The 25,065-nt window shown below is 40.1% G+C and overlaps 1 protein-coding gene across 1 annotated transcript in view; it reads right to left on the minus strand.

Moving 5' to 3' along the window:
* Positions 1-601: 601 nt before the first annotated feature.
* Positions 602-25,065, minus strand: part of LOC134821057 (uncharacterized) — a 143,923-nt gene continuing 119,459 nt past the window's right edge. The window contains exon 23 of the mRNA XM_063831726.1: positions 602-636. Coding sequence (XP_063687796.1) covers positions 620-636 — 17 coding nt within the window. The 3' untranslated portion in view covers positions 602-619. The remainder of the gene's footprint in view (positions 637-25,065) is intronic.

A 25,065-nucleotide genomic window follows, 5' to 3' on the forward strand; every position in this document is an offset into this window, starting at 1 on the left:
GCAGCTTATTGTTAGCAGTAGCGTAACAGGCAACGTTACGCCACTGAGTGTTCGAGTAAGGGAGATGAGTTATAGTCATACCATTTTTTTACCACTCGAACAAATGCAATGTAGATCAACATACCATGATTATAACAATTTGTTAATCTTTTTATGTCGCATTGATTACACAAAAAGAGTAAATATATAAACCAGTTTTATCCACATTTACCAGACTTATATGATTTAGCGTGACATACGATTAACATATTCCCCATGGCCATACTTAATGTTAGACTAAAGCATCGATAATATCGAATCAAGCTCAGCTGTTTTCAATGCATCTACGGAAATGTTTCCAAACACACTCGCTAGGTAATGACTGAAATTAACAAGGAATTCTACGCAAACTCTAGAACAAAGTTGCTTACTGACAAGTTATACAAATTCAATCATATTATGATTAGCATAGAAAAAAGCGGTCACGACATAGATTTACATTACATGAATATAATAAGCTATTACACTTGAGGATAGTAAAATAGTAAGGTTAAGCCATCTTTACACGTAGTAAATATACCAGTATTAATAAATTATTTAAAGTTTACATTCAGAGTCTGTCGAGCATTCCAAACTCGCCTTAACCACCGTAATCTTCTGAGGAGGAGATTTGTATTATAAATATGACGGAAAACATATAGTGTATGTACTAAGAGCGCCAACTCATGCTTCATATCGTAATTACAATTAACCCATTCAACTTTAAGCCTTGTATGACTGACAGTATTCTGTGTTGGAAAAAGTATATGTACTGCCAAGATCACATGTATATGTATTGCTCAGGCATCCCCCTCCTCATCACTACTGCTATCACTGTCATCACTATCACTTCTCACCGTGTCTCTCCTTTTAGGCTCCGCAGTATTGCTGCTGTCTTTCCGAATCACTACTCACTATTAACCCATTAGGGACGATAGGGTCGTTTACGACACACCTTTTCTAGAGGCTATAGTCATAGAGGACAAACCAAAATACCAAACGCCACGAATCTTTCGCACATATGCTCAAAATTTATTGGGCTACGTTATTGACTTTCCAGTCGAGACCCAATTAATCACTAACAATTAAATAATTAGACTAATTAGTCGTCATAATTGGAAAATATTTCACTTACAACTTAACTTCTTGCCTTGATTGGGACATTACAACTTTATGTAGGCTTATTTTTTGAGAACAAAATAGTTGCAGGCAACGATTTCCTTGAGACAAATAAAAAGCCAGTGATAATCAAATGTTCACAAACAGAGCTAAACGCTGTTTACTAACTGCGCCACGTCCGGGTCGCAAACGACCCATCACGGTTTTACGGCTTTAACTTCTGAAACAAAGACGTTAGGATAAAATAAAAACTGTAGCGTAAGTTAAACACATATGATCAATACTGTATGACTCTAACTTTTAAAAAATAAAGAATTTGGGTCATTAACGACCCACTCGGCTCACTTAGTCTATGTACTAAGAGCGCCAACTTGTGGGTGACATTTTTTTGTCTCATTGAGTAGAGTCATATGGTACCAAGTTTTGGGCAAATGGCTGTTCCTAGCGAGAGTTATAGCCCGTCAAAGTTCCAAAATTATCACTTCAGAAAATTGGAGGGGGCATCGTGTTCTTAAACTTTTTGACATACTCGTCGATTACCCATCGGCCATCGGAAAACATTGCTTGGACAAAATCTCAGCTACAAGAATTGACCTTTATAACAAAGCATTTTGTTAACCTCTAGATTAAATTCCTCCCCACAGATTTAAATCGTTCAGTTTAATACAGCTTCAAGCTTTGACAACTTTTACCGCATTTCTTAAAGCTATATTAAAGTTCCCCCTCCCATTCTCGATGAGCTATTTCAAGATAATCGTCGATTACCCATCGGAAAACAATGCCTACACAAAATCTCAGCTTCAAGCCTTGAAATCTTTTCCTGCATTTCTTAAACATGCATTAAAGGTCCCCTCGCAGTTTCACAAGCTGTTGACTTATTCATTGGTAGGTTGCTCGGTCTCTCCCGAGTCATTAGCTCATACGGTTATAACTCTTCTGCAGAAAGAGATTACCGTCACCGAGACTTGGCCAATGCTGATCACGTGACCCACGAATCACGCAGCACACATGAGACTATGGTAATATAAGGCAGAGACCGAGCTCTTGATTTAGGGCGGCTTAGTGTTAGCAGTAGCGTAACAGGCAACGTTGCGCTACTGAGTGTTAGAGTAAGGGAGATGAGTTATAGTCATACCATTTTTTACCACTCGAACAAACGTAGATCAACATACCAGGAGGTGACCGGGATTCCCGGTTCCGGGAATCCCGGTACCGGGATTGGCAATTTTGAGCTATCCCGGTCCCGGTCCCGGTCAAATGCTGATTTATTTATTTATGATCCCGGTCCCGGTCCCGGTCCCGGTTAATTCGGGATTCTTGGTCCCGGTCCCGGTCCCGGTCCCGGTCCCGGTCAATCACTCAAATTTGCCGGGATTTTGACCGGGATCTTTTACATAATTTCATTCACTGTGATTTTAAGTTTTTCCTTTCATTCATTGTGAATTTCATCTTTAAACATCCTCTGAGCCAAATACAACAATGTTTAAAATTGCTAAACAAGTTTGAGTAATAAATTATGATCATGAATTAACCAGTAATCGACCGGAATTCCCGGTACCGGGAATCCCGGTACCGGGATTGGCAATTTTGAGCATCCCGGTCCCGGTCCCGGTCCCGGTCAAGTCACATTTTTCATCCCGGTCCCGGTCCCGGTCCCGGTAAATTGATAATCTCAGCGGATCTCAGTCCCGGTCCCGGTCCCGGTCCCGGTCAAGTCACATTTTGTATCCCGGTCCCGGTCCCGGTCCCGGTTCCGGTCAGGCCTGAAATCATGTCCCGGTCACCTCCTGCAACATACTATGATTATAACAATTTGTTAATCTTGTTATGTCGCATTGATAACCGTTACACAAAAAGAGTAAATATCTAAACCAGTTATTCATCCACATTTACCAGACTTATATGATTTAGCGTGACATACGATTAACATATTCCCCATACTTAATGTTAGACTAAAGCATCGATAATATCGAATCAAGCTCAGCTGTTTTCAATGCATCTACGGAAATGTTTCCATACACACTCGCTAGGTTTGGAAAGATTGTCTCCTGGTAAAGTTTTTCAAAGGACTTTTTAGGTTTTAATCGATGTTGATGATACTCCTGATTATGTTAAAGAATTTTGCTGTACGTTGATATTGAACGAAATTCAGCGATAGCGCTATATATAAAATAACACTGTCACTAGATGTTGCGCACTTACCGCTATCGGACGCTATCTAGCGCGATGATCTATTGATATCGAAAAGGTGTCCGACGGTTTATAGCGTTATTTTATGTTTTCCGCTCTTTTGAGCAGAGGACGAATTGAAAGTCCCCACTCACTATAAAACAAGATACATCATGTATTTTCGACGTTTCGGCCTCTGTCATTAGTTAGCGTTATTATCACTAATCGGCGCTATCTGACACTATTTAGCGTTATCTAGAGTTATTTAGCGCTATCTGTCGCTACATACTGCTGTTTTGAAAGGGTGTCTTAATAACCCTGCAGCTCATTCTAGTAACTTCCAAAATACTTATAGTTCTTATCGTTACAGTTCTTGTTATTAGAGTGTAGAGTGATTTAGCACGTTCGTTTTAAACAATTCCTTGTTTACAACTTTATCTAATAATAGTTATTTAGTTATTTAAATCTAATTACTTTAAGTTTAACCTCCCTGTGTCCGTGTGTCCGTGTTTCCGTGTGTCCGTGTGTCCGTGTGTCCCTGTGTCCCTGTATCACTGTGTCCCTGTATTTCTGTGTCCCTGTGTCACTGTATCACTGTGTCCCTGTGTCCCTGTGTCCCTGTGTCCCTGTGTCCCTGTGTCCCTGTGTCCCTGTGTCCCTGTGTCCCTGTGTCCCTGTGTCCCTGTATCACTGTGTCACTGTGTCCCTGTATCCCTGTGTCCCTGTGTCTCTGTGTCCCTGTGTCCCTGTGTCCCTGTGTCCCTGTGTCCCTGTGTCCCTGTGTCCCTGTGTCCCTGTGTCCCTGTGTCCCTGTGTCCCTGTGTCACTGTGTCTTTGTGTCCCTGTGTCCCTGTGTCCCTGAGTCCCTGTGTCCCTGTGTCCCTGTGTTCCTGTGTCCCTGTGTCCCTGTGTCCCTGTGTCCCTGTGTCCCTGTGTCCCTGTGTCCCTGTGTCCCTGTGTCCCTGTGTCCCTGTGTCCCTGTGTCCCTGTGTCCCTGTGTCCCTGTGTCCCTGTGTCCCTGTGTCACTGTGTCTTTGTGTCCCTGTGTCCCTGTGTCCCTGTGTCCCTGTGTCCCTGTATCACTGTGTCCCTGTATCACTGTGTCCCTGTATCACTGTGTCCCTGTGTCCCTGTGTCCCTGTGTCCCTGTGTCCCTGTGTCCCTGTGTCCCTGTGTCCCTGTGTCCCTGTGTCCCTGTGTCACTGTGTCTCTGTATCCCTGTGTCCCTGTGTCTCTGTGTCCCTGTGTCTCTGTGTCCCTGTGTCCCTGTGTCCCTGTGTCCCTGTGTCCCTGTGTCCCTGTGTCCCTCTCTATTCCTAAATTTTTCTGCAATATTAATGAAATATTCATCTTGTTTTAACAAAATTATGCCTCATACAGTAAAACATTGTCAGTTTTATTCAATGTTAAATAAATCAAAATATTTATGAATAAATCTTCAACCTTCTAAAAATAGAAATGTTGAAATTGTTTTCGTTTCTCTTCCTATTTGGGACTGCAAGTGCTGATACGAATGAAGGTAAGAATTTTGTTTTTTCACCAAATAATTATTTGTATCTATCGCACATAATATATTAATATTATATAGCTATCGTATCCTATTAATAACCCTATATAAGTATATAATACATAAGACTGACGACTATGCATGCCTATAATTGGAGAAGTAATAAACGGTGCACTATTTTTGAATAGCATTATTATGCTATAACGTTCTAATACAGGGGGGGGGGGGGGGGGGGGGGGGGGGGGGGGGGGGCAAAAGTCAGTACCCATACGTTGGGTCTTATACCACCGCCGTGTTTTATATTTGAGAGTTGTTGCTCTGCAGATGGCACACTGTACCTACTTGTTCAAGGATTCCGTTGTAGGTTTACAACCTACCAGGACGCGCGACGAGTAAGGAACGAGTAAGGAACAGAGTATCACCCGTTAAGGATTCCGTCACTAAAATTTGAAAATTCGATTTTTGGGGGCCACACCCAATCAAAATTGAATAGCTTATACTGGTGTTTGTGAACATGTTAGAGACTCCATTGTAAAATAATGCAATAGGTCATTAAATCCGGAATATAATCTGAAAAGATGGTGCGAAACGGATTTAAAATGAAGAAGTTATCAAGCAATTTGTTTATCTCGTTAGCAAAAATGGCTACCGGACAACTGAACCCAATTTGGACTTTTCCTAGACAGGGTAGCTTGGGAAAATAATTATTAACCCAATCAGACTACCTAATTAACTTTGAAACGACAACTGAACCCAATCGTCACTAGAAATCACTAACAGTTTAACAGGTTTCCAAATACCGTTCTAGTTTAGCTGCTGCCTGGTTTCTAGTGCTATAATTTCGGAGACAAAACAGAGACAATATTTCATTAATGTTAATTTTAATAGGTAATTGTAAATATATAATAATTATTACTTAAAATCTCACACAAAGTCATCATAATATTTCAGCTTAAGCAGTAACATCGTGTCCAAAGCACTTAGCAATGGCAAAAAGATACTCTAAAACTGTATCAAAACTGTCAAACTTAGAACATATATCATATAACTCAAGGTTCGAGCTCGTGTTCCTCCGTCTCTTGGAGGGAGTGACTCCAACAGCGAGACGATCGATATGAAAATCGGTTGTCACCTGCTGCTCACGAATAGCCCTGAAATACTCCTGGACAGTGGGCTTGGCCCGAGTAACCCTTGACCTGAAACCACGGTGGAAACCTTTCACCATGTTACTGGTCCGGGGATATTCAGGATCCACCATAATGGTGCAGAAGTGGTTCCAAAACTCAGTCGGATACTTGGGGGTGGATCTAGGACCAGTCAAGTTAGCCAAACCAAGATAACTACGTTCAAAGTAGTGTACCACATCCATGAGCAAAGGATAAGTACTGGCAATGTGGGAATGAGGTTTGGCACCGCTGACCAAGGACTGATCTCCATGGTCAAGGAATACATGAGCAGGACATTTCTTGATTCTGTACTTCTGGCATCTCCAAGTAGAGGTAGTAGGGGTATCTCGATCCTTTCTCCGGGTGTAGAGGAAACCGTCTGTGTCCAGAAGTAGTTGAGCTCCTCTTTGTCCGCTGATGTACTTGCTGAAGACAACCATGATTCGATACTGTGACCACCATCTCTCTTCCTTATGTATTGATCCGATCTGTATAACAAGCGTACTAATACAGGGTGTTTCAAAAATAATGGCCTGATTTTAAAAACCAATACATTTTTTTATAAAGGAGCAAAATGCCCATTATCGGTTGCCATTAGTTTATAAAGCTTACAAATTTAATTTGTTAAGCTCATTTGTTCCAGCGACTCAACTTTGTTAATTTTTTTTGGCTCTGTTCCAAAAAGTCGAATTTTGAGAAAAATACCATGATACCCGATCCCCATCCAAGCTGTGACTTTCTCTCTAGTGATAGGCGACTCAACTGTTGCATGGGGGTTCTCATCTGCCCAAAACCTACAATTTTGGCGATTGACATGACCGCTCAGATGAAAATGAGCCTCATCTGAAAAAATATCTGTTTCAAGAATTCTGAGTCAGATTCGATGCGATCAGCCATCATGCTGCCAAATTTGGTCCTTTGTTCTCCATTTTTTGGAGTTTGTGTCTGTTTGATTTGAATTTTTTAGGCAAACTTCTTCAGCTCTTTCCTCAAAATTCCCCAAACTGAAGTTGTCGATAACTTAAGCTCCCTACCAAGTGTTCTGGTTGACCTCCTTGGACTGTTCTCTAAATTTCTTTGCACCCTTTTGATATTCTTCTCAGAAAGAGCAGATTTCGGCCTACCCGTACGCGTGTTCTTTATCAGGGTACAATCAGTAAATTCAGTTTCTAGCTTTTTTACAAGACGTCGTATTGTCCTATCATCAAGTTTGCTGTAGCAAACGCCTAGCACTTGTCACTCTGCCTCCACAAATCCAATAAGTCCTCACAATATCAAGTTTTGTTTTTTTTGTGAACCCCATTTTTCTCAAAATTCGACTTTTTGGAACAGAGCCAAAAAAATTAACAAAGTTGAATCGCTGGAACAGATGAGCTTAAAAAATTAAATTTGTAAGCTTTATGAACTAATGCCAACCGATAATGGGCATTTTGCTCCTTTATAAAAAATTTTATTGTTTGTTAAAATCAGGACATTATTTTTGAAACACCCTGTAGATGACAAGGTCTCAGGTGCCTTTCGAATTCAGAGGCACATATTAGGTGCGGTAAAAAAATCGAAATTATGCGGTACCGCACCCGACTATAAAGGTAAAATGTGCGGTAAGGTGCGGTAAATTTTTACCAATTAAACGGTCCATGACGTTGTGATGTGATATAGAGTAATCAGATGATGTGGTGAAGTTACGAATGATAACTGATACACTATAATCGAAGTACGGTAACGACGAGGGTTCCATAACGGCCTGGGTCACGGTCCCGAAAGGGCCTGGGTCACGGTCCCGAAAGGGCCTGGGTAACGGTCCCGAAAGGGCCTGGGTCACGGTCCCGAAAGGGCCTGGGTCACGTGGTAACCGGGTCACGTGGCCTAGGCACGAGTTCCAAAAGGGCCTGGGTCACGGTCCTGAAAGGGCCTGGGTCAGGGTCCCGAAAGGGCCTCGGTCACGTGGTAACTGGGTCACGTGGCCTAGGTATGAGTTCCAAAAGGGCCTGGGTCACGGTCCCGAAAGGGCCTGGGTCAGGGTCCCGAAAGGGCCTGAGTCACGGTCCTAAAAGGGCCCGACTTTTAACATATTTTGGTTTTTACACTCGAAAATCTTAACGCGAAAATTTCAAAATTATGCGAAATTACGCGGAAAATGCTAGATTATGCAGAAATATGCAGAAAATTACAAAATGTGCGGAAATGTGCGGAAATGTGCGGAAAACAATTAATTATGCGGAAATGTGCGGAAAACGGTAAATTGTGCGATCCCGCACCCATCGCACCTAATATGTGCCTCTGCTTTCGATCGCGAGATCTGATCTAACAAGCTTACGTGTGAAAAACCGGATATTATACGGTGCCTTAAAGACGTTATACCTTGATGACCATTTTATACCCAAAGTTCTGGATCCACTATACACTCTTGTTTATTTATTTTCTCGAAATTACAGCCGTGCCTTACCTTTACCCTTTATTTCACAAGTTGTAGCCAGAAGGAGAACCTGAAAATCCGATCGTTGGGTTCAGTTGTCGTATTTCCTTGGGTTCAGTTGTCGTATTTCCAATTTGGGTGCAGTTGTGATATGACCTGGGTTCAGTTGTCGTTTTGAGATTTAAGCTGATTGGTCACCCAATTAAGCTGATTGGGTGCCTGTTAACTGCGTGGGAACTAGGTTCAATTGGGTTCAGTTGTCTGCCACCCGCAAAATTGATCGGGTAATCATTGATTACCCAATTACGACACCGTAATTGGGCTCTCTGCACGATTCCCGTAATGCGGATCTAGCCTCAACCCAATCACCTGATCACACGTAATGAACAAACTCGTTATGCTTCATATCTCGGTCATCTGAGAAGCTAGAACTTGGCTCGATCCGACTATCCAAACTATCTAATATTAATAACTTAATAAATGCGAAAATGAACCTTCATTTGAAGAAAATGAACACGAATATGTTTTGATTTGACAAATTCCTCGAACCATTGGTGGTAGAAGTCATACCAGAAAGAATTATCTCAATTGGGCACTCAGTGATTGAGCTATTAAGGCCGACGTATGGGTACTGACTTTTGGCCCCCCTGTATCTTTTTTTTCATCATTCCTTACTCTTTTGAGCACGATCATCATATAAAATAATAAATAATAAAAAATCTCTTTGTCAAAACGAAGCTATGTTCACAGAATTCTAATTACAATAGTTTCGATATGAAATCTTCTATTATTCATGTTAATGACAATAAAATTTGTAATTTTCCTGAATTGCTTATTTTTTACTGCAATTATCGATTACAAGTTTGACAACAGAAGATTTCAATACAATCTCCAATTAATTATTATTCCTGGTCAACCAATACATGTAATATAATAAAATAGTTTAAATTGACCAGTGTACCGAGAATCAAGACAACTTAGATGTATTGTTCTCAGCGGTGGTTTGTTCGTTAAACCCGGATTCAGAGTGTAACAAATACAATGACAACGTTCACAATCATTATATCAATGGCAAATGCAACAGCTAATGGTTGGGACTGGCTAGATAATCTTTGCTCAAAATATAAATATAAAATACGATAACGATGAAACATTATAGCATAAAATCCTGTGTCCTGAGTGAGACTTGCCTCGCGACTGTTTATCAGCACTTTGTGCTCCGTAACTGTAAGTATCCGATAATAATATCGGAGTTACAAACTTAGTAACAGTTGTAAATCCCAAATAACTGTCTCAAATCAATTATATCAGCATATTTCACGCACTTGATAATGATATAATAATAGCTACATACAATGTTACACAAATACTGATGACTGCGAACTATTGTAGATTACAGCTCCGCGTCTTGTATTGATAGAAATTAGAAACTCTGAGCTACTTGCAAAAGCTATATCTATAATTTATAACCCTCACACTATCGAACTATTTGCACTTTAAGAATAATTATATGAATATTCAAATTTCGTTATTTTCGTTATTTTCATCAACTAAGTCATTATAAAGAATACAGATTACTGATTTACAGGAAATTGGAAGCCAGTGACCCTTAAAGTAAAGATACCTCACAACCTGATAAGGACTCCGCTACAGATCAAGACTAACAGTGCTGATGGGAGTGGGGAGGTCATGAGAGTGGATTTCCACACCGCAGCGGGACGGTAGGCTGGATTTTTCGAACTCTATTTCAAATCTTCTCCAGAGTACAGATTCGGCTCCTGCGACTCCTCTTCTCTCATCTCTCTCCCCTCTCTACCTAGTGACGTGAATAAGACATGGAAGATCACTAAGTTCGCTGGACCAAGGATAACGGTGCACTGTAACGAGGTAAAAGTACTGGATATTACCATGTCAGATCAGACGTGTACTGACTCTAGTTGGAGCAATTATTGGAGTAGAGAAGTGGAGAAGATCGCATTCTCTTCCTCGGACATAGCTTCTGACTTCTACATACCAGAAGGTAAATATAGTAACAGTAACACACTATATAAACTTATAACCATGTAACACATATGTATAATTCATGTATTTTATTATTCGACATTCTGCGTCACATCTATACTGATCAGGTATATGTCAGGTAAATACCTATCTTCAGCCACGTTTCTATTATCCCCATAAATGGCTCGAATGTATTTTTGTTGTTTAGAATAGAGTCAGAAATAAAGGGTATTTTCCACTTGTGCTGGTGTGTGATGGCTTTAGGGGACACTGCGAATTTTATAGTAGATGGAACACTGATTCTGGCCGTTGTTCCACGGAGCAGTTGGGGGTTGTACCATTTGGTTGGGTAGTTGGTACTGATGCAATGTTGGTAGTTAGGTGAGGCTGGTTTGGTTGATGGAGCTGAGTTGTTTCCAGAGGGCTTCTATCTGCTTGTCTTGCCCTGTTTCATAGTTCCTAGCTCGGTGTTGACTGAAGCCCTATTTCATGTTCTCCGTTTGTCTTTATTTTAGTTACCTTATGATTATTCACCATACAACATTTTTCTGACTGACATTAAACCACAATGAATACAAACCGATCTCAGTGATCTGCACTGGACTGAAAGATGAGTGGAAAAGTACGATCGAGACCTCAACAACGTTCCCAGTAAAGAAAGGAACTGTGGTGGAAGTCACTTGTTCTGACTCTGGAGCTGTCAGAAAAGGGAGCAGTGAAGTGACCTGCATCTCAGAAACAGAATTTAATTTCAAATTAAATGAACCCGAGTGTATGAACCAAGGTATTGAAGCAGTGAAATTGCTAAATAACAAAAGTATCTTCATGACTTTATTCGCCACACCCCCTCCTCTCCCACCCCCCCCCCCCCCCCCCCCCCCCCATGATACTGCAACCTAACGTAGATATTTAAATAAGTAAAACTATTATTAAGTTCAATTTCCCTGAATGGAAAGTAATCAGTTATGAAAACAAAAAGTCAGTCCTCACAAGCCCCTGGAAGCGCAGCGAAGGTAACCTTTCTTATATCTCAACAGTACAGGGAACAGCAAGAACCTCAATGCTTTGTCCAAGTACATTTAACAAGATATTTAACATTAAATATTTAAAATCAATCCAAAGTTTTAACAAAGTTTTAATGCATTATTATTATATCACAATATTACGACACTTTATTTCAGACCCTTGCTCAGCAGGAACGAACCTATCAACTGAAGCGGAATGACACAGTTGGATAAGAAGCTGCAGTCAACCCAGTTCAAGGAGGAGTTTAATCAAAGTGATGCACTACTCGCTACAAACCAAGTAAGTTGAAGGTTTAACACTTTTTATTGCATTAAATAACACAAAATGGATAATGTATTTAAAAGTGGCTTCAGGAGACCTCGGTTTTGATATCTCACTATACGAAGTTTATGACATCTTTATTAAGTCAATGCAAAATAAATTAATGACAAACCCGGCTTAAAGTATGTAAAGAATAAGTACCACGAGGAGCTCAAACAATAAACCAGAATTTCATCCTCTGCACTCTGAGATAGCTAATACATTTTCAATGCAATATATTTTATTTTCTATCGTCCTGAAGCAACATAAATACAACAATATTACAGCAGTACTTGGTTTGACACAGTCAGACCAAAAAAAGTATTAATTTTATTACTTAAAATAATACCCAATCTTCCATGTTTGATATTTACTAATTGTAATAATTTAAATTATAATCATGTTCAATATTTCAGCTAATCCTAGCGAGGAATGTGCCCTTGATACTCTGCAATCACAGCTGGTTGATATTGGATATAGTCGCAGACTTTAACAGGATCAATTTCTATTTTATCCATATTTTCCATAACAATGATGAAAATGATACGATACACACGAAAGCTTGATTCGTTGCATTGCATATTGATTAGTCGACTATACCTCCTTAAAACTAGTACTAAATAATACTAATATATCCGAATTATTTCAGTCGACAGAACAGATTAAAGGCTGGAAATTTCATTGTTTCCTCCACCTCCCGATCGTCAGCAAATTCGGGGGAGTCTGGTGTATTTATAAATACCTATCTGGTATTCTAATTCTATAACTGGTATATATACCATTTATAGTATTAGAATAAGTATTTTCTCCCAGATTCGGACTTAAGGTTTATAATCATAGTATAGTTGTTTTACCTTACGCCCAAATCCGGGAGTAAATACCTATCCCCAAACGTGGGAGCATCTATCCACTATTACTCCTTACCCTACCCCCCCCCCCCCCCCCTAATTTCAAAAGCTGATGACATCTGAATTAAATTCCCATGTGAAAAATCCTGGCTACAACAGATAAATACTTTCATTTGAAGTATATACATCTATTTGAAGAATCACGAAATTCTTGGAAATTATCACATTATCATTGAACATTGAATTACAAATTTAAATGCTAACCCTAAAATAAACCCCCACCTCATTCCCCCTCTCCCTCCCCCCCCCCCCCCCCCCCCCCCCCCCCCCCCCCCCGATGAGCACCATTGAGATCTCAAGTTGCATAGTTCCGGTCCCAGAATTTGTTTCCATTTTTTCTGTTCCAGAATGCAGTGAGAGGACACTTAACACATCAAACAGGTCAGTTCTGATACTCCCTATTTGTTATTTCTTCGGTTATTTGGTAATCACTTAATTTATTTGGTAATCACTAAATTTTTTAATTGATGGACCATCACAACATACTTCGTGTTCCGCAGGTTGCGTGGAGTATTACTATGCCCAACCTTTGGCAGTTTGGCAGCTTTCTTTCGGGTGAATGGTTGGGTGTTCAGATTCCCAGATCTCCAAGTACGTGATAAAGTACAACCTCGTAAGTTGTGGAATGTCGACATATCAGTACTGTTAGTGTTAATACCATTTAGTATTTTTACTAGGTCCTCTCTAGATGACATCTGTGTTCTTTCGTCGACTATCAATATTTTTTCCGTACTATTTTCGGTACGGAATTTATTAATATTTATTCCTTGAATCGCCTTTGTTTAGTTGTTTAAAAGAACGCGAATAACATTTACAGGAATTCCGCTCCTGATTTCGTTCATAGGCTACATCATCTTCACGAAGAAACTAACGACAGGCGAACTCTTCTTTACTGAACACGGATAGTGAGATGAGCTTTATCCGACCTAAGAGTATTCCCTTCTGCGCGCCATTTCTTTCTGGGCCCATCGCTAAGGTCATCGTGGAGACGAAATCTGCCAGAAATATCTCCGATCAGCAACGCAATCTGGTGAGTTTGATCTTAAATTTTGAAAAATATTTGGCCACTATGAACAATAACGTTAATTGATATTGTCAAACTGACACTATCTCGCGTCTCCCAGTGTTCGGCTGCCTCCAATAAAATTCAAGTTCTTACAAACGTTTGTTTCAGGGAAGATTCAAATCAGCAGGCGGGGTAATATCACTGTTGGGCACTAGCTGGATTTTTTGGATATTCATGTAGTACATTTGGGATGTAGTACATCTTCATCCTTCTCAACAGCAGACAGGTTAGCTGTTTTAGGGGGAATAGGGGTTTAGAAATTGATCACATGAGATTTTTTAGCCATAATTAAATTTGCTGACAGGGGGATCTTGTTTACAAAACCGACTCACATTGCATAGTGAGTTGATGGATTGGACACTTATTATTATACTTTTACTTTCAGGATATTATCGGGTTCCTGTTCTACATCGTGCTGAACGACTTATAAAGGCCACACTGGTTTAGACTTCAGCCAACCTCTCCTTCAGCCAACCTCTCCTTCAGCCAACCTCTCCTTCAGCCAACCTTTCCTGCAGCCAACCTCTCCTTCAGCCAACCCCTCCTTCTGCCAGTAGCAACTGCAGCCAACCTCTCCTTCAGCCAACCTCTCCTTCAGCCAACCTCTCCTTCAGCCAACCTTTCCTTCAGCCAACCCCTCCTTCAGCCAACCTCTCCTTCAGCCAACCTCTCCTTCAGCCAACCTCTCCTTCAGCCAACCCCTCCTTCTGCCAGTAGCAACTGCAGCCAACCTCTCCTACTGCCAGCAGCAACTGCAGCCAACCTCTCATTCTGCCAGCACCAACTGCAGCAAGCACCGGAACATGCAGGGAGCGCACTAGCTGGATTGAACTGAGAGGGATAATACCTAAACCTGTGGACGAAGAATAAATATCACTCCTGGTATGAACAATTGACAGTTTATAGAATCAGTTGAGAACATTTAAAACACTTAGATTATTGCTGAACACGAGGAACAATTTTTTTTGAAGCTGCTGCATCTAAAAACTTTCGCCTCACCTCTTAAATTTAACCTTTCAAGAATCAAATTCTTCTTTTTGTTTTTCGTGGTTAATAACTTATTTCATTACTCTAAGTCTGAGTAAAACTTGGTTTGTTGTTATCGCGGGCCGTGGCACAATGGTCAGATATGAATTCTCGTTTACTTTTACAGCACTAGTAGTCAAGGCCAATTGAATGACATTTTACGAATAATATACACTTTTCGTCGTGTTCTTTTTATTTTAGCAGTGGTTAAATTGTAACCATCAATCGTATATTTTACTTAAGCATCTACACAGTTTTTCAGAATCAATAAACATAGTAAATTTTGGTTTTCAAGTTAAGTTCTACTGGTTGAAATCTTAAATAACATTTTTTGGTATTATATTAAAATATCTATGTTGCCTTATATTATTAGTAGCATCTTTTACCTTCATTAAAAACGAACTTTTTCATTTTATGACATGTAACAAGAGAGAACACTTAAATTGTGATATCAACTTATAAACTATATCCTGTCTGATGGCAATAACACCCCAAATTAGGGTGCATAAACATAGATTGATATCATCAAATCTTTTTTAGGACTCTCACATTTTTTGGGCTTTCTGAGCTATAATAGTAATATCAGGACCCTTGGGATCCTTACATTTGGTCCAGCATTAGAATACACACAAGTTAATCTTCAATCTTCATCTCGGGTCTGAATTTTTGAATATTAATGAACTAAACTGAGAGAAGAGACTGTATTCTTGTCTAAATTTCTTTCCTTAGTCTATATCTTTTAGCCGGTCCCATATCATCATCATATGGCACCCAGCCCCCTCTTATACTTACAGTCATCTAACAATAGAACTGTAATTTATTCAAATAAACTAGACTACTTGAAATGTCAGATTGTAAGACTCTTATAATCTGACATTACAAGTAGTAGAGTTTTTGAATATTCAAGTGTTAGGAAGACAACGTTGCCTAAGCGTACGAGGTGACTGGAAGCGTAATTCCTCGTGAATAAAATTACAGTTCTATTGTTAGGTGACTATACGCTTATAAGTTATGTGACCGGCTCAAAGATGTAGACTTTTAAGGGGTCGTTCACATAATACGTAATCAGCCGAGGGGGGAGGCGGGTTTCCAAATGATTTAGGCTAGTTTATTTTCTAAATCTTCTTGAATAAGACAAAATAAAACATGTTCTTTATCATCTTATTTAACATAAAGAATAAAAATAAGAGTACAATTATCATATTCTGATAGTGATAAATCAGTGCACGACGATGATGTTACATGACTGAAATTAACAAGGAATTCTACGCAAATTCTAGAACGAAGTTGCTTACTGACAAGTTAATATACAAATTCAATCATATTATGATTAGCATAGAAAAAAGCGCTCATGACATAGATTTACATTACATGAATATAATAAGTAATTACACCTAAGGATAGTACAATAGTAAGGTTGAGCCATCTTTACACGTAGTAAATATACCAGTATTAATAAGTTTGTTCGCCAATGGGGTGTGTCTGGGTGTCAAAGATCTTCAAGGTGGGTGCTACTTGTGATGAACTCTAGAAGGATGGGGTGGTAATACTCGGTCTGGCCGTCTGGAAGCCCATAGAATTCCAGTTCAGAAACCGAGTAAGGAGGTGCGGCTACTGATGAGAAGCCTCCTTAAAGTTTATTTGGGTTAGAAACGACATCTGGGTCCCTACCCTCGCACAAGATTATTCTCAATTTTCTTGTTGTGTCCACAACTATACCGTTGATCAGAGTCACATCTGATGACTTCAGTGAAAGGGCTGATGACTTCAGTGAAAGAGCTGGTGACCTAGTGAAAGTGCTGGTGACGATGAGAAAGACCATAAAGTTTATTTGGGTTAGAAACGACATCTGGGTCCCTACCCTCGCACAAGATTATTCTCAATTTTCTTGTTGTGTCCACAACTATACCGTTGATCAGAGTCACATCTGATGACTTCAGTGAAAGGGCTGATGACTTCAGTGAAAGAGCTGGTGACCTAGTGAAAGTGCTGGTGACGATGAGAAAGACCATAAACCAGGGATTCCTTCGGGAGCATGTAAGATTATATCCAAAGTTTGTTCGCCAATGGGGTGTGTCTGGGTGTCAAAGATCTTCAAGGTGGGTGCTACTTGTGATGAACTCTAGAAGGATGGGGTGGTAATACTCGGTCTGGCCGTCTGGAAGCCCATAGAATTCCAGTTCAGAAACCGAGTAAGGAGGTGCGGCTACTGATGAGAAGCCTCCTTAAAGTTTATTTGGGTTAGAAACGACATCTGGGTCCCTACCCTCGCACAAGATTATTCTCAATTTTCTTGTTGTGTCCACAATTATTTAAAGTTCAGATTCAGAGTCTGTCGAGCATTCCTAACTCGCCTTAACCACCGTAATCTTCTGAGGAGGAGATTTGTATTATAAACATGACGGAAGAACATATAGTGTATGTACTAAGAGCGCCAACTCATGCTTCATATCGTAATTACAATTAACCCATTCAACTTCAAGCCTTGTATGACTGACAGTATTCGGTGTTATAAGAAAAAGTATAATATGTACTGCCAAGATCACATGTATATGTATTGCTCAGGCATCCCCCTCCAGCCCTCCTCATCACTACTGCTATCACTGTCATCACTATCACTTCTCACCGTGTCTCTCCTTTTAGGCTCCGCAGTATTGCTGCTGTCTTTCCGAATCAATACTCACTATTAACCCATTAGGGACGATAGGGTCGTTTACGACACACCTTTTCTAGAGGCTATAGTCATAGAGGACAAACCAAAATACTAAACGCCACGAATCTTTCGCACATATGCTCAAAATTTATTGGGCTACGTTATTGACTTTCCAGTCGAGACCCAATTAATCACTAACAATTAAATAATTAGACTAATTAGTCGTCATAATTGGAAAATATTTCACTTAACTTCTTGCCTTGATTGGGACATTACAACTTTATGTAGGCTTATTTTTTGAGAACAAAATAGTTGCAGGCAACGATTTCCTTGAGACAAATGAAAAGCCAGTGATAATCAAATGTTCACAAACAGAGCTAGACGCTGTTTACTAACTGCGCCACTGCGGTCGCATACGACCCACTCGTCCGGGTCGCAAACGACCCATCAGGGTTTTTCGGCTTTAACTTCTGAAACAAAGACGTTAGGATAAAATAAAAACTGTAGCGTAAGTAAAAAACATATGATCAATACTGTGTGACTCTAACTTTTTAGAAATAAAGAATTTGGGTCATTGACGACCCACTCGGCTCACTTAGTGTATGTACTAAGAGCGCCAACTTGTGGGTGACATTTTTTATTTCATTGAGTAGAGTCATATGGTACCAAGTTTTGGGCAAATGGCTGTTCCTAGCGAGAGTTATAGCCCGTCAAAGTTCCAAAATTATCACTTCAGAAAATTGGAGGGGGCATCGTGTTCTTAAACTTTTTGACATACTCAAAGAGACGATCGATATTCCGCGTGGTTCTCTTGCTTGAAGTCTGATGAACGAGACTCAAGTAGATTAGTGAGGACGGTCTCTGTATCCTCGTCAGTAAAGTCGGGAGTGGTATGAGAGACAGGAGGGTGAATGTGTGGAGGCAGCTGGGGTGAAACCTGGATGTCAACCTCATGTGATCTAGGAAGTACATAATGAGCATGTGGAGAGAAGGATTTCTGTGGTTCGAGAGAGTATCTTAGTATGTCCGACACTTGAGATTTCTGACAGATCTCAATCACTTCCTTCTGAAACATGTAGACAGGACAGTACAGTTCAACCAGCTAGGTTTAACACTGCAGTTCACGTTTCATCACCGATCCAGGAAACGGAATCGAGTTTTGGATCTTTCTACACACCTGGGTGGAGCAGAGGGGTTGAGAAACCTACATCTGAGATGGAGGATAGTTTGAGTCCTGTCATACTGGGGGAGAGCAACAGTACACTAGCTTACTCACCTGATGAACAGAGTACGCCTGTAGCCAGTGGAGGACGTTCTCTAATAAATAGAACGGAGTTAAAAAAGCCGGATTATTACAGACCGGTGTCGAGAATAAGTGTTGTATTGAAGGTGGTAAAGGACAGTTTACTTGGGTTTTAGAGGATTGCTGGTCACGTGATGCCAGTATACTACCTGTTGCTCGGGCAGACACGATGTTTGTTGTCATGTTTTGCAGACTACCTGGAACCTGTGGAGGGTGGTCATCGTTGCATTTCTTGTCTTCCGCCGTGCTTAGAGTTTGTCTGGTCAGTGATAGCAGTTGATTTTGATAAGTGATGTCTGGTTTTTATTTAGAAGGGCTTGCTACCCTGGAGAGTGTAGAATTCGCGAGAGGTGGAGTTAGTTGTTGAACCGTGGAGAAGAGTAGACTGTAGAGTGTGAGTCACCTTTAGATCCGGTAGAGCATCGCTCCTGATGCCTGGATTTGCCTTGAGTTGACTTTTAATATTCTTGTGCCGATAAGGTTTAATCTAGATGTTTAAACTTCATATTTTTATATATGTCAAGTTGAGGTGACTTTATTTGTTTCGCACTCGTACCTACGTATTTTGAGTGAAGGTTGCATGGCGTAGCGATAAATATCCAGTAGAGATTCGCTCCTGATGCCTTCTTGGGTAGACGTGTTGAGAGTGTTATTCCTTTGCCGTTTCTAACCCGGGAGATGTTTAGTAACGAACGCTTTGTCGTGTCAGGTACTACTACGTCATGCAGTTTTATTATTGCAGCTTTATCTGTAATTTTGTTACCAATTGCAGCTTTATCTGTAATTTTGTTACTAATTGCAGCTTTATCTGTAATTTTGTTACTAATTGCAGCGTTATTTGTAATTTTGTTACTAATTGCAGCTTGATCTGTAATTTTGTTACTAATTGCAGCTTTATCTGTAATTTTGTTACCAATTGCAGCTTTATTTGTAATTTTGTTACTAATCGCGGCTTTATTTGTAATTTTGTTACTAATTGCAGCTTTATTTGTAATTTTGTTACTAATTGCAGCGTTATTTGTAATTTTGTTACTAATTGCAGCTTTATCTGTAATTTTGTCATTAATACTTCCACGGTTTCAGGATGAGCTACAGATGTTATTTATGTAAAGAGAAGAAGGATGAAGAGGGGCAGCTGCTCATGGAAGATCTTTGTAGAAAATGTCAAGAAGATGAAAGAGTGAAGAAAAGAGGGGAAAAGTTGAAGAAATTGAAAGAGAAGATAGGACGGAGGGAAAAGGAGAGGAAAAGATTTGAAGAAGAATTAGAAGGAGAAAGAGAATGGAAGGAGAACAGATGGAGCGAGAGCAGGAGCTTTGACGAAGCGATTGTGAACCAAAGTGAGGAGGCGAGGATAAGATTGGTGAGAAAGAGAAACCAAGGAGCAAGGGAAAGCTCGGGAGGAGCGTTAAGTTACTCGGGGTTCGGGAATATTAATGGATCAGAGGGGTTTGGAGACAGTGGAGAAAAAGCTAGAGAAAAGAAAGAAGGAACTGGAGTAGCTGAGAAGATAGAGAAAAGACGGATAGAGCCGGAGGAGCTGGAAAAAAGGAAGAAAGAGCGGGAAGATTTGAAGAAGAGGGAATTGGAGATGAAGCAACTAGTGTTGGAGCAGATCATTAAGGAGAGCATGAGGACTGAGGAGGAGGCCAGAGCAATATTGAGGATCAGAAGTAAAGCTAGGGAGGAAGAACCCATGGTGGTGGAGGCCCCTACAAAGATGGAGAGATTAAAGGAGGCAAAAGCATTAGTTTTGATTCAAGAAGAGGTGAGATTGAGCCAGAAAAACCTAGGAGCGGGGAGAAAAGAAAAGAGATGGAAAGAGAGGACAAGGAGCAACCACTACCCAGACACCCGAGGGTGACCCTTGTGAACAAGCAGGAAAAGCCTGCTCCCCCTCCATCCAGTACTACAGCAGTAGGCAGGTAGAGAAGTTCCGCCGTGATGAGTATGACGACAAGTTTGCGAGAGAGGAACGGGAAGCTAACCCCAGCATCCGAGTGGAGATATTTAAAGAGGAAGAGGTGATGAAGCACGGGGAAGAGTTAATGGCGGTGTCCAGAGTGAGGATGAAGATGATGATGAGAGATGCAAGAACGAAGGACGACGTGGTCGCAATCATGAGGTTCATCAGGGTTCAAATGGAAGGCCAGCGTTGTTACCTGACGAAGAGAGTGAGAAAGAAGCTTGAGGGTTTGGTGAGAAGTGGAAGGATGATGTCGGGTAAGGGTTACGGGCGCTATAGGTCAGAGTTGAGAGGAAATATTGATTTCCTTTTATCATTTATTCGGCCCCTTTGCCTTTATAGTAAGGGGAAAAGTGGCATTCCGTTGGATTTGAATGTTCACAAGGATTTCTCAACGGAATATGGTAGTTAGGACCCCTACGAACATAATTAGACTTGTTGCCAATTTTGTATCTCAACAGAAACACCACTTTTACCACTTTTTACCACCTTTGTACCACCTTTCTGGTTTGCCAAATATCTTTAGTTGTGAACGTCGTAGAAGGCTGCAAATTAACCTATAATGTTTATCTTATCAAGGAGTAAAACTTTTGTATGAAAAATTTTGACATTTGACAATCAGCTAATTGGATAATTACCAATTAGTTAATCACCAAAAAAAGTGAAAATTTTTTATTGGCTCAAAATGATTGAAATCGTTTGAAACACGGAGAAATGTAGTTTTTAGAAAAACTTCAAAAATTGTTCACTTAAAAATTTTTTTCGAGACTTTGAAAAAAGTTTGAAAATTTTAAAATATTTTTTCCGCCAAAAGTGATCGAATTGCATGAAACGTAATTAGGAATAGCTTAGCGGAAAGGGCTGAACCTGAAAAAGGTTAACCACACAATATTAGAGTTTCATAACTAATTACAATACAGCTTTATCAAATTCCACATAAAGAAACAGCACAAAAGGACCATTTAAGATCGAACCGATTTTATACCTGCTGTACTATCATTTTATTGATTTCAATGATCAAAACCTCTGTACCGTCAATCTTGCCAATCTATACCGGGTATCTGAATGTACCGGACCTCTTATTTACCTCTATAATTAGACCCAGTTATGCAAGAAATGCGATTTCTCACAGGGATTTCTTTTAACTGTGCACTTTTTGTCACTCTCGCAAGAGGCCCGGTATTATAGGGGGGTATAGGAAGAGAGTGTAAATATACCTTTCATCATCCACTGTGGCTTTTTTGTATTGTGAATGCGCATGCCGCTTCGTTTGCTATGCCAGATACCTCAAATAACCCCCATATCTCATTGCCAGGGTCGGGATAGAGCTGGAGATAGCATCGAGAGGTTGCTAGAAATAGCTAGATTTAGAGTAAACTGGTGGTAGCTGGGTGGTGCTAGCATGGATGTAGCAGAACGTAGCTACACGGGGTTTCATTGGAGTTGGTTATTTTAATGGCCAAAGAGTGCCGGAACTAAAGTTACTTAAGATTGCAGTTGAGGGGCAGTGTAAACCACGGTGTAGTCAGGGACACAGAGCTACAGTGCAGGAGTACTGCAAAAGAACAGTGCAAGTGATACAGTATGCAACAGTAAAACGCCGAAGAAGGAGATAAGATTGTGACTGCAGAGGAGGAGAGGAGCTGGAACCTGATTGTGTTTGGGTTGAAAGAAGAGGAGGAAGAAGAGTGCCCTTCTCTGGTAACTGCATTTTTGGAAGAGGTGGAGTGAGAACTTATTTTCAAGCGACAAGGGTGGGTTGAAAGCAACCAGGTACAGCTATCCGACCTATTAAGATCACCGTCCTGAGCTTAACAGCCTTTCATCAGAATCTGATGAAAACAGAGAGACTGACCCACCCTTTTTAGATCCAACGAAACCTTTATATAAATCGACTTTACCGCATGAATTACTTCATGGTATCTTCTTATCAAGGCTACAGACCTTGCCGTACCGGATTTATTGATCAAAGTGAGTCTCTTTAGCCCTCTTCTTCTTTAAAGCTTTAGGTTAGTGATCAAACTCTTCGAAACTCGCTCTTCACTGGATCTATCAGGACAGATTCACATCTTTTTAGGTCTCAACCAGCCTTAGTTTTCCTGTTTTCATCATGTAGTACGTTCTGCTACCTCCATTTTAGCACCACCCAGCTTACATCAGTTAACTCTAAGTCTAGCTTCGTCTGCGTTTTACTGTTGCAGACTGTATCACTTGCACTGTTCTTTTGCAGTACTCCTGCACTGTAGCTCTGTGTCCCTGACTACACCGTGGTTTACACTGCCCCTCAACTGCAATCTTAAGTAACTTTAGTTCCGGCACTCTTTGGCCATTAAAATAACCAACTCCAATGAAACCCCGTGTAGCTACGTTCTGCTACATCCATGCTAGCACCACCCAGCTACCACCAGTTTACTCTAAATCTAGCTATTTCTAGCAACCTCTCGATGCTATCTCCAGCTCTATCCCGACCCTGGCAATGAGATATGGGGGTTATTTGAGGTATTTGGCATAGCAAACGAAGCGGCATGCGCATTCACAATACAAAAAAGCCACAGTGGATGATGAAAGGTATATTTACACTCTCTTCCTATACCCCCCTATAATACCGGGCCTCTTGCGAGAGTGACAAAAAGTGCAAAGTTAAAAGAAATCCCTGTGAGAAATCGCATTTCTTGCATAACTGGGTCTAATTATAGAGGTAAATAAGAGGTCCGGTACATTCAGATACCCGGTATAGATTGGCAAGATTGACGGTACAGAGGTTTTGATCATTGAAATCAATAAAATGATAGTACAGCAGGTATAAAATCGGTTCGATCTTAAATGGTCCTTTTGTGCTGTTTCTTTATGTGGAATTTGATAAAGCTGTATTGTAATTAGTTATGAAACTCTAATATTGTGTGGTTAACCTTTTTCAGGTTCAGCCCTTTCCGCTAAGCTATTCCTAATTACGTTTCATGCAATTCGATCACTTTTGGCGGAAAAAATATTTTAAAATTTTCAAACTTTTTTCAAAGTCTCGAAAAAAATTTTTAAGTGAACAATTTTTGAAGTTTTTCTAAAAACTACATTTCTCCGTGTTTCAAACGATTTCAATCATTTTGAGCCAATAAAAAATTTTCACTTTTTTTGGTGATTAACTAATTGGTAATTATCCAATTAGCTGATTGTCAAATGTCAAAATTTTTCATACAAAAGTTTTACTCCTTGATAAGATAAACATTCTAGGTTAATTTGCAGCCTTCTACGACGTTCACAACTAAAGATATTTGGCAAACCAGAAAGGTGGTACAAAGGTGGTAAAAAGTGGTAAAAGTGGTGTTTCTGTTGAGATACAAAATTGGCAACAAGTCTAATTATGTTCGTAGGGGTCCTAACTACCATATTCCGTTGAGAAATCCTTGTGAACATTCAAATCCAACGGAACCCTTAAATCGACCAATTTTCCCCTTACTATTAGGTATGCAAATTGTGCAGATATTGTTTATTTATAACATTTATTTATGTGTCTTCTACTTTCACATTCATAAGTTAAACTGGTGACTTATCTCCTATCTGATAAATGATAATTATAACGATCATATCCGTTTACAAATGGGAGTGACGCGATAACAAAATTAAACAAAAGATAAGCATATCAGGACAGTATGCGTGTGGATTAGGAATGTAAAATTGGCCTATTTTGTGTCTATTTTGTGTCTATTTTGTGTCTATTTTGTGTCTATTTTGTGTCTATTTTCTGTTAATCGTCGATTAGTGATTACCCATCGGTCATCGGAAAACATTGCTTGGACAAAATCTCTATTAAATTCCTCCCACAGATTTAAATCGTTCAGTTTAATACAGCTTCAAGCTTTGACAACTTTTACCGCATTTCTTAAAGCTATATTAAAGTTCCCCCTCCCATTCTCGATGAGCTATTTCAAGATAATCGTCGATTGCCCATCGGAAAACAATGCCTACACAAAATCTCAGCTTCACGCCTTGAAATCTTTTCCTGCATTTCTTAAACCTTCATTAAAGGTCCCCTCGCAGTTTCACAAGCTGTTGACTTATTCATTGGTAGGTTGCTCGGTCATTAGCTCATACGGTTATAACTCTTCTGCAGGAAGAGATTACCGTCACCGAGACCTGACCAATGCTGATCACGTGACCCACGAATCACACAGCGCACATGAGACTATGATAAGGCAGAGACCGGGCTCTTGATTTAGTGCAGCTTATTGTTAGCAGTAGCGTAACAGGCAACGTTACGCCACTGAGTGTTAGAGTAAGGGAGATGAGTTATATAGACATACCATTTTTTACCACTCGAACAAACGTAGAATTAACATATCATGATTACAACAATTTGTTAATCTTTTTATTTCGCATTGATAACAGTTACAGTTATTCATCCACATTTACCAGACTTATATGAT

This window comes from Bolinopsis microptera, chromosome 9 (assembly GCF_026151205.1).
Source record: "Bolinopsis microptera isolate Bmic1 chromosome 9, MBARI_Bmic_1.0, whole genome shotgun sequence".
In the NCBI taxonomy this organism is placed as follows: Eukaryota; Metazoa; Ctenophora; class Tentaculata; order Lobata; family Bolinopsidae; genus Bolinopsis; species Bolinopsis microptera.